We start from the raw sequence: 13,129 nt of genomic DNA, 5'->3' as shown, positions 1-13,129 counted from the left end.
TAGACCTCTCTACCGAATTATCAAGCTGGCCCGCTGCCGCTGACGCTTCCAAAAAAATGTTGAATTTTTCATCTTCGGAGCATTTTATTTAAAGATTTATTTAAATATTATAAATTATGATTTATTAAAATAGTACTCACCTTTCCCATAATATACTCACAGCTTATTATTGCATTAGAGGACATAAATTACTGTCAAATTTATTGGTTACTGTGATATAGAACAATGCTATAAACTCTACAACCGGGTTAACCTAAAATAGGTAGGTATTGCTTTTTGCAAGGTTTTTATAAAATATTTAATTGAATCGTTTTCATTTTAACTTGGAAAGTAAATTTAAAAGAATACATTCAACGAGTTCTAACAATAATATTACATCTTGTCTTCAGGTTCAGATAGAAAATGCTTGCACTGAATGATAGTTTGTTGGCATTATTCAACTAATAGAAACAAAATCAGACCTTTAATATGAAGATATTTTTAAAAATTATCTATACAAATTCTTTCTTGTAATTACTGCTCACAATATTATATCCATATTGTATAATAATTGTAAACACAACATTTTCATTATTGTAAAGCTATTTGAAATGTAAACATAACCTCCAAAGGTAAGTTAGTAAAGTTCAACTTATACGTTCAACCCATCCTTAGCATTTAGTATCATAAGTCCAATGTGATTACAAAAACCTTAAAGACGTATAAGAGCAACCCCTTTACCTGTGACCTATTTTACGGTCAAATTGTGTAACTTGGCCTATTTTATTCTCTATTAGGTCCAGGCGTGGATCCAGGACTGGGTGATTGGTCGTCCATGGGACCCCCCTTTCCGTTGTTTGTCTTTCGGCACTCGAAAAATTGTTGAAGTTTTTATTTAATATTAAGCTAATTAGATTTTTTCAAACACCACTTAAAAAAGTGGTGGGGGTGGCGATCGCCCCGCGCTGATTTAGATCTGTTTTCATCTAGCAAACAGTCAAATAAAGATAACCTATCAAACAACACTGATTAAATTAACCGGTTGAGCGGGTCATTCACTATGTAAGTTATATGATGTCATGTCCAACATTCAATGTTGGATCTGACTTTGGTCGTGAATGGGGTTAAATGTTCAATGTGTAGTTGGATGAGTTGGATCTACCGGAGGTCTAACATCCAATGTTTGTCCTTATAATCATAGTGGAATGGAGAAGTAATATCCGACTAGTTGGGAAAGCAGTGGGAGCAAAGCAGTGTTGAAAGATTCAACTAGTGGTCTTACTGCCGTTCCAACACGTTGGACCGCATGTCGGACACTGAAATTTCCTGCCATATGTTTATAATGGCTCAATTGTTTTTCAACGTAAAGTTCCTATTAAAATTTAAAGATTACTAGGAAAAACCCATTAACATAAGCGACTCATAAATCACCAGTATGTGTATTGCATACACTCTTTGATACATTCTTATGATACACGGAGACGTCACCATTTATTTAATTCTCATTTAATAGTACCAGAGACAACTGATACAACTTTTTCAGAGATGAACAACAAAGAACCACACTATATGCTAAGGGGGTTCCAAGTTTAGGTATAAATCTTTATAATGCCTTACCTGATTATATGAGTCAAAACGATTCAGAATGGAATTGAATAGGAAGCTGGTAAAGCATGGCATCTATTCAGTTTCCGAATTCCACGATCACTTCGCCGGCACCAGAGTATCGACATAAACTCTAATGTTATTAATTAGTTTAATTAGGAAACTGAATTTTAGTAAAAAAATTGACAAATCCTTATACCACTTCCACAGGAGGTCACTGGTGAAATATATTAAACTAAAGTAAACATAAAAATTCCTGGGATTTGTTATTGATTCCAAGTTAATATGGGCAGGTCACATCGATGGAGTTTGCACCATGCTGGCACGGGTAGTCGAGTAGTCTACTTACTGCTTAGCCTCAGAGCTAAACAATTTGGTGATGGTGTACTTCGCCCTTTTCCATTACCATATTTTGTATGGACTCCTGCTTTGGGGGCATGCGGCGAGTTGCTGATGCTCCAGAAGAAAGCACTTCGTAAGATGCTCATAATGCCCTACTGAGATGATCACTTCAAGTGATTTCTTCTGGAGCATCAGCAACTCGCCGCATGCCCACACAGCAGGAGTCCATACAAACTCCATCGATGTGGCCTGCCTACCTTATACCTTATAATCTTCTCCCTTTTTGTGTAGTTGAGAAGTTGATATTGTGGTAATTATTCATATTGAATGAAAAGGGCTGAGAAATTGTCAAAAACCACAGATTTATTGATACTTAGAATGACCGGTTTCGGTTATTACACCATTGTCAATCTCTGATGATGAGTTTTTGATGAGAGAAATTGTCAAAAACCACAGATTTATTGATACTTAGAAAGACCGGTTTCGGTTATTACACCATTGTCAATCTCTGATGATGAGTTTATCAGAGATTGACAATGGTGTAATAACCGAAACCGGTCATTCTAAGTATCAATAAATCTGTGGTTTTTGACAATTTCTTAGTCCTTTTCATTCAATATGAATAATTACTACAATATCAACTTCTCAACTACACAAAAAGGGAGAAGATTATAAGGTAGGCTAATCTTCTAGGTAAGGTAATCTTCTTCTTCATCCATCTCCCACACTTGTAGTATCGATGGCGTCATGTCATGAAAAAATAAAATAATCAATAAACACTAATTGATCAGATGGCATTGATCAAGTTCAGATCGAAAATTATTTATCTTACGAGGCCGCGCTCTTTAACATAATGGAACTATAGCCTGATAAAATTTGAGACAGGTCATCATTTACATATTCCTGGACATCGTAATAAGCCCTGGTTCTCAGGAAACCGGTCACAACTCTCTTGAAGACGCTGAGGTCCAACTGCTCCACCCCTGCAGGTAGCCTGTTGAAGAAGCGTAGCGCTGAACTCCTATATAGCATACCCGCGATCTCTGGAGGCGCACCCTGGGGACGTCAAACAGCTCTCGATGCCTGGTGTTGTGATGATGCACATCAGTCCGAGTCAACAAATTTTGTTCCCGTGTTATCGGATGGGCATGTTAAACTGTCGGTCCCGGCTGAAGTATGACAGTCGTAAGGCCCATTGACGGCTCAAATTATATATTCAGGCGGTGGGACCTTCCCGCAAGGGACTCCCCACCAACAAAAGCCATACGAATTTACTTTTTTTTAACAAATTTTGTTGATTCTTCTTGAAGTACATGAGGCAGAAAAGGAGGAAGTGGCTGATTACAGTTACAATACCCAGCCTAGCAAAAATGGGCTTGCAATAAGCAAGATGTTCGCATCCAGTAATGATCCTGGCGGCCATTTTTGCAGCTTCAGTATGTCCACAACCATGGCTGAGTGACCCCACATGAGTAGACCGTAGGAGATATGGCAGTGGAAAAGTGCTTGATACACCATGACCAGATTTGCCTCCGTCACATGTCCCCTCAGTTTGAGCAAAAGGAAACAGATTCGGGACAGTCTCTTGGTCACTTGCTGGATGTGGCTGGCCCAGCTGAGCTTTGAATCCAGTATAAAGCCCAGCAGCTTCACAGGTTCCTGATCATGAGGCAGACTTCGCGACAAACTGCAGGCAATGTTTTTGCCCATGTTGACTCAGAATCAATAAGAAATCCCAGGAGTTTTATTGGTGATTTATGAGCTGAGTCAGCAAGGCTGCGAAGTCCACAGACTAGATGCCGAGTCTTCTACTCATTCAAGCAGAGCCTATTTCTCTCAAATCAAACCACAACTTGGCGTCATCAAAAACCTGCTGAGCCCGCAAACCAGCCTGTTCAACCGTCGGCCCTCTGGAGAAGATTGTTGTTTCATCCACAAACATCAGCACCGGTCCAAGGAGTCCAAAATCTTTCATCATGACCAGGAAAGGTCTGATGATCTTAGGATTATCAGAGGTGGTAGGGGGCCCACCAATGATGCCTGTGGTACGCCATGATCAAACTGCATAATATAAGCTGTGATAGAGCATCTCCAATATATATGATCTGCTTCTTTCCAGTCAAGTAGAACTTGAGGGTCACCCATACAGCGATTTTCCCCTGTAGACTACCCCCTGTATACTTTGAGGCCACTAAAAACATCAGCTGACGTCGAGTTTATTAATTCTTATGGCTTCTATTGGCAGAGAGATCCTTTCGGATGTTCTGCCTTGCCGTATTACCCAATGTCTAGTTGACGTCGAGTGATAATTAATGTGATGTCTACAGACAAGGCCATCTTGAAAAGTTGAAATATTACTATTCTTAAATGTTTTATATGTTTGACCAAGTTGACAAACGTAAATAGTGTATAATTATTATTGATATAGTTTATATGTCAACTCTACGACAAGGACCAAGTCAGGTCCACTTTCTGACACAGTCAATCCAGTTATCTGATCATGTCTGAGGAGTGAAGTAAATTAGTAAATTACTGAGTGTAATAAATCAGTAAGGAGTGTAAGTAAGAAGACGATTTGGGGAATAGAGAAATAGTAAGCATAATTTAGTGAGAAAGATACAGACTGATTTTTAGTCATGTTCCTCTATTCTAAGTGTTTGGTAATTTATCTCTAATAACGGGAAAATTAATCGTTTTGTAGCCTACGTCGAAGCCTCAGTCTCTAACGTTCAGGTTTTCGACTGTATCGGTCATGTGAAACAATACGTTAGTGGTCTGCCAAAGAGGGAGAAGTTCAATATTCAAACGATGAACTAGATACTTAGAAACTAGATAGAAACTTATACTGGATATTATAAAAGGTCAAACTTAGATATTATAAGGTCAAACTTATACTAGATAGAAACTTATTCTATAGTGAGGTTCACGTTATAATGACAGTGTTTGATTAGCAATGGTATTACTATCCTTGTATATCATTCAACAAAGCGGATAGCACTATCTTTTTCTCGCTTTGCTCTGTTGCCAGATTGTCTTTCAACAATGTAGAATTGATAATTGATTAACAAAATATTTCATCTTAATTATGTAAATTCATTATGAAATTATTGGAAATATAATTTCTTGCTTAATAAAATATAATAATTGTAATCAATTATATTTCAATATCGGGGCATCGAGCTTCGACGTTATTTTTATTTATTGATAAACAGAACAGAATTCTCTAAAATGATCGTGTTTATATTTCACAGCTGGCTATATGTCATCTTATGAATTTCGGGGATGCGATATTTTGATTTTTCACATACTCGCTCACTCACTTTTTTACTACCCACAGCTGTTTCAGCCAAGTATAAATTATCCTTTTAATGTCGTTCAGCGAGTTTTCCCAAGGATGAGACCTAGTGCAATCGAATTTTTATATCATAAACCTACTATGTTCCAAAATTCGTGAAAATCGTTAGAGCCGTTTTCGAGATCAGTTGAACATAAATATCCAGATATAAATAAATATATATAACCAGATATAAAAATACAGAAATTGCTCCCTTAATATAATAGGATTAAGCAAGAAATTTCATAACCTAATTGTAATCAATTATATTTTATTAAGCAAGAAATTTTAAACGAGAATGAACTGTTAATATTACTTCAATAAACCTGTATCAGCTACCGTCTATAGAAGGCATTGACAAGACAGAGGATCGGCAACGTTTTACTCCTATAGATATAATATATATTCTAAATAACATGGAAGTATCACTAATTTTAGCATTGTTTATGTTATTTTGCAGAGTTGGAGAGATACAAAAAGGCTTGAAAATGCGCATGTACTCAATTTGCAAGCAGACCCATCCGGCGACGGGGATCGAGCATGCAATCACCTGCTACTTCTTCAACCGAGTCGAGCGGTCCCTGGTGGTGGCTGGAGCCAATGTCCTCCGGGTGTTCAGGCTCATACCTGATGTCGACATCAACAAAAAGTCCAGATACAAATACACCGGTGAGCTAACTTTGAATCTTCTGTTTCAAGTTGAGATGATACTGTATCATATTGTTTTGATACTGTATCATGTTTGGTGATATCATGTATCATTTTTTCATCCCATGGTGTTGTGTATCATGTTCATAGTTCCAATCCTGATCTTAACTTTCTCTTGTGGTGCTGTTCCACTACGCCTATTAGCAAAATGTCCTCCCCGGAGATTCGAATGGGGGACTATTAATCTATTTATCTATTTAATCATTCAGAATTACACAACTTACAGAAAAGTACCACAGGCTTATAAGCCCAAAACGGTTCCAATTCTAATTTATACAACAATCCAAATGTAGCTAGGTTTTGTGTCACTTAACATTCATCAATTACACACTCAATTTACAATTCAAAACACACAAAAATCATGTTTAAATTTAAAAAAATACTTCTAAACTAAATTAAATCATTCACAATTAATTAGAAAATTCCAAACATGTAATATGTAACATCGGGGGACCGACTTTCTCTCTGGAGTGTAAAAGCATAGCACATTTGTAACGATAGATTGAATTTATAGTCTATATTTATTAATTCCTTTTGTCAGTCGTACAATTATTTTTACAGATATATGAGAAGACACAACAGGCTTATGCCCAAAACTTTCCCTTTTAAAATTTATACTACAGTCCAAATCAAAATCTAGGTTAAGTTACTATCACTCATCGAAATAACAATTTATTCACACTTCAAAAAACAAACACATCATCAATTACAAATAGATATACTATGAATTCGATTTAGAATGATATACTATGTTTGCTACAATATTTGTTACTATACTATGTACTATTCTAAACTAACAGAATCTAGTTGATATCTTAGACTTTCTGAAGGAAACATGTTTTCTAAAAAAATAGAAATAAACGAAAATGATTTTTCGCCACACTGCACAGAAAGCAGCTGTTTTCCAGTCCCTATGTAGATCTGAAAGACCTTGTTTGCAGACGACTCTCGTCTGACGTCAGAAAAGGGTTTCTTTTCCGGTCAAGGCCAGAAAGTGTTCACTTTCCAGCCGCTCATGGAAGTCCGTAGTTAATGAGTCATCCGCTAGATCAGGCGAGTGTCCACTTATCTGAAGTCGCCATGATTTCGAATCAAACTAATTCAGCATTCGCTTCGCAACCATTTTTATTCAATAATTATTTATTGTTGATTAGCGCATTCCGAATTTTCAAAAATGCTTGAAGATGACGACGCCCGTGATATTCCAAGTGAAATTTTAAAAGAATCTGAAATCCTGACTGCAAATCTTCTACCTCTAAAATCAAGAGATAGGTACGATAACAAGTATTCTCTATTTTGTATTCTTTATTTATTTTGTCAGCAATACCTGTAGTGTGGCGAAAAATATCGTTTGCACCACGTGCAAAAATGTTTTTCCGGCTCTCAATCTTTTCTAGTCCTCGGCCTACGGCCTCGGACTTGAAAACTGATTTCGAGCCGGAAAAATATATTTTTCTGCTCTAGGTGCGAAATATACTATTTTCTTGCTGGATTATTTTTCTCGTGAGATCAGCTGAGGAATAACCCAACATGCAATCGCTCACTCACTTCCATTACGGTATCGACAGACAACAAAATTTCCAGCTGTTTTTTCAAGGACGTATTTATCCTTCTTATGTCCTTCAGCGAGTTACCCCAGGGTTGAGACCTTGTGCAATCGAATTTTCATATCATAAAAAAACCTACATTGTTCTAAATTTCTTGAGAATCGTTGGAGCTGTTTTCGAGATCCGGTCACAAACAGATATATATATATATATATATATATATATATATATATATATATCCGGTCCTATACTATTAAACGAGCAATTTCTGTTCATATGTTTGGATGTTTAGATGTTTATGTTTGTATTTCACCGGATCTCGAAAACGGCTCTAACGATTCTCACGAAATTCAGAACATAGTAGGTTTATAATATAAAGATTCGATTGAACTAGGTCTCATACCTGAAAAAACTCGCTGAAGGACATTAAAAGGATAATTCATCCTTGGAAGAACAGATTTCGTCGTCTGTCGATAACAGAAGATGCGTATGCCTGTGTGGGAGATCAGCTGTGTAATCATTCAAACAGCTTACCGTATCTCGCGAGAAATATCTAGAAATTTTATTAGACTTTATCAAAATAATCTGATTTGTTGACATGACATGGTTTATCACTCTAAATTAAAGTATATAATAATATTCAAAGTTAATCATTATTTTACAGTTTTAAGTGATTAGTGAGTGTTATTTTGTTATACAATTTGGTTTGTAAACAATCTAAATTAGAACTTTTCTGTTTTTAAATATTTTGACTGAAAATTGGACCTGGATCGAAGTGTATGAAACATAACCTACTTTTTGGACCATTTATAGTGTATAAATCAAAATTCGGGGAAGAAACAGTTTTGGGCTGTGCCTGTTTGTCCCCAATCATATTTTGAAAAATTGTGCTCTGTTTATCAATAAATAAATAACGAGCGAAGCTCTGTGCCCCGATATTAAACATATGAACAGAAATTCTGTTAAACAGGTAATTCTGCAAAAGCAAACCATTCTGCCTCCGTTCGATCGTCCGCTTCCAATTGGCCAACTGAAGCCTGTCCATGAGATCCTGCCTATGGACGTTTATGACGAGATCATCAGTTGTGCAATGGACAAAGCAGCTTCTAACAAGTCCTGGTTGGACGATCTTATGGAGGATCGCGACAGGAAAGAGAAGAGTAAACCTGCGAAAATGCAGGGTTTGTATCCGTGTAACTTTTTTCGTGAAATGCCTCGACCCAGAGAAGGAGCCATCTGCTATGGAGGAGTGTTTAGTGACTTCGCAACCACCCACGACATGTAACCTTGTAACAACTGTCGTGTTCCAGACACATATTGATAATCCAATGTAGAATGTTCAAGAAGAAATAAACCACATTTTTACAAATTGCTCGTTTAATAGTATAGGATTGACTATATTATTCACTATTCATTGACCATTCTTATTCATGTGACTAGAGTTGATATTGTAAATTGTAATGTGTTCAATGAATGAATAAAGTCAAAACATTTGTGGTTTTGTTTCTGTGGCAGAGCTGAACCCGCCGAAAATGAAGCTGGAGTGCCTGGCGTCGTATCAGCTGTTCGGCAATGTGATGTCGATGCAGCCAGTGTCGCTGCCCGGCTCGCAGCGCGACTCGCTGCTTATAAGCTTCAAGGACGCCAAACTCAGTGTCGTCGAGTACGACCTGGACGCGCACGACCTGCGAACGCTGTCCTTGCACTACTTCGAGGATGACGAGATGCGGGTAAATATTAGTCAAGCTTACTTGAATTCAAGATGCGGGTAAAGTAGGGTTCACATTAGTCGAGCTTGCTTGAATTTGAGATGCGTGTAAAGTATCAAGAATCAAGAACCATGAATTTTTATTTGCTACAAAAACTCTACAAAAAGAAATAAGCATCGTCAATCAAATACATTACAATAGAAATACAAAAACATGAAGTAAGGTAAGCTAATAGAATAAATACATTCATATTGCAGAATATTTACAAAAATCAATTTAAATCAAAATCTTTATTTTGCCAAAATACAAAAATACAAAATACAAAATCACCTGAAATACTTCAAATTATTAATACAATAATAACTGCAATATTAAGTAAATACATAATCATCGAAATGAATAATACATTTTTGTCTTAATTGCTCGGTTTTCTCTGTTTTCTTCCTTCCCCCCCTCCATTTCTCCCTTCCCTTTTTTCCTCATCACTTCTCTCTTCTCTTCTTTGCCTGCCTATTACATGGAAACAATAGTTGGCTAGGTATCTTCCTCTCTTTTTTCTCTTCTCCAACACACCCAACCACAAAGCCCATGGTTTTTTTCATATTTGTAACATTTTATTGTATTTTATTTGTTTTGTAAGTATTCTTGTTATTTTGTTTTGTGTGTTTTTAATAAATTGAAATTGAAATTAAGATTATTTTCTTCACTGAATGTATATTTTGTGTGCAGGGTGGTTGGACTCAACACTTTCAAATCCCGATGGTGCGCGTGGACCCGGAAGGCAGATGCGCAGTCATGCTAGTCTACGGCCGGAAGTTGGTGGTGCTTCCCTTCCGGCGCGAGTCGTCGTCAGCCGCTGCCACTTCCGGTGCCGCTGCTTCCGCTTCCGGTTCCGCTGGTGCCGGTGGCGACGCCGCCGACAAGTCAGACCCGAAAGCAAAGTCGTCCGGCGCGAGGACGCCTGTCCTCGCGTCCTATACTATTCGACTGAAAGATCTGGAGGAGAAGATGGACAATGTGATCGATATACAGTTCTTGCACGGCTACTATGAACCGACACTGGTCATACTGTATGAGCCGGTCAAAACGTTTCCTGGGTGAGTGATTCCTTCTATTGCTTCATCTTTTTCTTCTACTCATTTGTGTTACATGGTCTCATCTACTCCAATTCTAAGGCTCGTCGCAAAGTAGACCCACGCTAATCCACGAAAAGCAACCCAAGCCGTGGGATGTTTTGTGAACCATTCCCAGGCTTCTCTAGACATCTGTGTAATCCTATTATATTAAGCGAGCAATTTCTGTATATCTGTTTATATTTTTATATCTGGTTATTTATGTTCAACGGCTCTAACGATTTTCACGAAATTTGGAACATAGTAGATTTATGATATGAAAACTCGATAGCACTAGGTCTCATCCTTGGGAAAACTTGCTGAACAACATTAAAAAGATAATTCATCCTTGGCTGAAATAGCTGAGACTTTCGTCGTCTGTGGATAGTAAAAAGTGAGAGAGTGATTCTGTGGAAAATCAAAATATCGCATCCCCGAAATTTATAAGCTGACTTACAGCCAGCTGTAAAATATAAACAAGATCATTTGAGAGAATTGTGTTCTGTCATGGCTTACTCTATCTATAGTATAAGAGATATGGTTCTGTTTATCGATAGTTTATAAATAAATAACGATCAAAGCTCGGTGCCCCGATATTGATATTAAAACATGCAATGAATAATTCACTTGTCAGCTGATTGATTATGAATAGTTCTAAAGCAATGGCTTACAAAACATCTCACGGCGTGGGCTTAGCGTGGGTGTACTTTGCGGCGGGCCTAAAGCCTGCTTACTCGGTTGCTGCAGTCATTTTGTCTGTTCGTTTCCGGCTCTGACATTTATCAAAGACAACCTAAAGCAATTAGATCTAAGATGCTATATACATGAGCACTATACTAGAGAGCGTAAATTCCGGGCGGGTACGACTCTCAAAAACGCAAAATAACGCTGAAAGTACCCGTAATAAAAATTCTAAATCATTCAAGTAAACAATTTCTAAATTATTCAAAGATAGGGATTTTTATTCATTCGATTGAGGAGATGTTAGACCATATAACTTTTTAGCCTATTATGTGTATTAATATTGGGGCACCGAGCTTTGCTTGTTATTTATTTATTGACTTTTGATAAACCGAACACAATTCTTTAAAATGATTGGGGAAGGACTAACAGGCACTGCCCAAAACTGTTTCTTCCCCGAATTTTGATTTATACACTATAAATAGTCCAGAAAGTAGGTTGAATTTACTTGAATTCTGGTTCAATTTTCAGTTCAAAAATTTGAAAGCAAAAAAGTTCTAATTTAGATTATTTACAAACCAAATTGAATAACAAAATAACACTCGCCAATCACTTAAATTGTCAAATAATGACCAATTTCGTAAATTGATATACTCTAGTTTGAGAGGATTATCATGTCATGTCAACAAATCAGATTAATGTTGATCAAGTCAATACACTTGTTTAGCTAGATAAAATTTCTCGCTGATTGATTACACAGCTGGAAATAATTCACCTTGCATTTTCTGTTATCGACAGACGACGAAATTATCATCGGTTTTTCCAAGGATGAATTATCCTTTTCATGTCCGTCAGCGAGTTTTCCCAGGGATGAGACCTTGTGCAATCGAATTTTTATATTATATCATAATAAACCTTCTATGTTCCAAATTTCGTGAAAATCGTTAGAGCCGTTTTCGAGATCGGTTGAACATAAATAACCATAAATAAATATAAATAACCAAATATTAAAATGCAGAAATTGCTCGCTTAATATAATAGGATTCTATGTTACTTTTATGTGCTTATATCAACTATTCAAATGTCTACTCGTACAAAAATTTGTATGACTATATATTCTGACTTTGCCTTGTTTACAATTTTTTGTATTGTTGGCTGTAAATAGATAGAATTGAATAGGTATGACGTCAACCATAAGCCGCATCTACTAACATGTTGGCCCAATAAAGGCCAATGTCAACCAGCGCCAGTGTGTGGATGCGTGGTTTGTCAACGCTGGGCACTGGTCACATTGTAGGTTGGGTCAGCGACTGGGCCAATATGTAGATGCGGCATTACCTCCTATAAATTAATGAATGACTGATCGGATCATCATCTAAGAGTAGCCGTCCACTGGAACCGTATTCAACCGATCCGTTCGGCAGTTGGATCGGACAAATCTGCCAGCCGTTAACTCGGCCGAATGCGAATATGGTCGTCCATTGGAACCGTTTACGTCAGTCTAGTTCAGTAGTTGGCTGAACTATTGAATATTGAATTAACTACTATCATAGCCACCAAAATTTTTCATAAACAATGATTATATTGGTATTTTGAAAATTGAATAAATATATCCACTCAATTAGTTATTAATTACAATAATCTTACCTTTAGATCCTAATTTGTTCAGTAATCTTTGTCTACAGATTCCTTTGAAAATCACGACGATGATATCATTTGTCTCGCATATCCCACAATGGAACATGCTCTTGAACCAAACTTATCAACTTTTCATTGTCCATAGTTAAACTTTATAAAACAGAACAAGTTCAAAAAACAAAAAAAGACAAGACTGTAAAACAATTTTGAGGTTAGGATGATGTTGTCTCAGCAATTTTTAAACTTTACTTAAAAACTTTAATTAAACTTTATAAAACAGAACAAGTTCAAAAAACAAAAAAAGACAAGACTGTAAAACAATTTTGAGGTTAGGATGATGTTGTCTCAGCAATTTTTAAACTTTACTTGAAAACTTTAATTAAACTTTATAAAACAGAACAAGTTCAAAAAACAAAAAAAGACCAGACTGTAAAACAATTTTGAGGTTAGGATGATGTTGTCTCAGCAATTTTT

The 13,129-nt window shown here is 36.7% G+C and overlaps 1 protein-coding gene across 2 annotated transcripts in view; it reads left to right on the top strand.

Annotated features, from left to right (window-relative positions):
- The first annotated feature begins 34 nt into the window (after positions 1-34).
- LOC111046757 (cleavage and polyadenylation specificity factor subunit 1) overlaps positions 35-13,129 on the top strand; it is a 77,926-nt gene continuing 64,831 nt past the window's right edge. For both annotated transcript variants that reach the window (XM_039424729.1, XM_039424728.1), the window contains exons 1-4: positions 35-262; positions 5,721-5,929; positions 9,031-9,245; positions 9,954-10,321. In XM_039424729.1, the coding sequence (XP_039280663.1) occupies positions 5,749-5,929; positions 9,031-9,245; positions 9,954-10,321 (764 nt within the window). In that variant the 5' untranslated portion in view covers positions 35-262; positions 5,721-5,748. The remainder of the gene's footprint in view (positions 263-5,720; positions 5,930-9,030; positions 9,246-9,953; positions 10,322-13,129) is intronic.

Source organism: Nilaparvata lugens, chromosome 3, assembly GCF_014356525.2.
Source record: "Nilaparvata lugens isolate BPH chromosome 3, ASM1435652v1, whole genome shotgun sequence".
NCBI lineage: Eukaryota > Metazoa > Arthropoda > Insecta > Hemiptera > Delphacidae > Nilaparvata > Nilaparvata lugens.
This window is presented reverse-complemented; position numbering and strand designations above follow the sequence as displayed.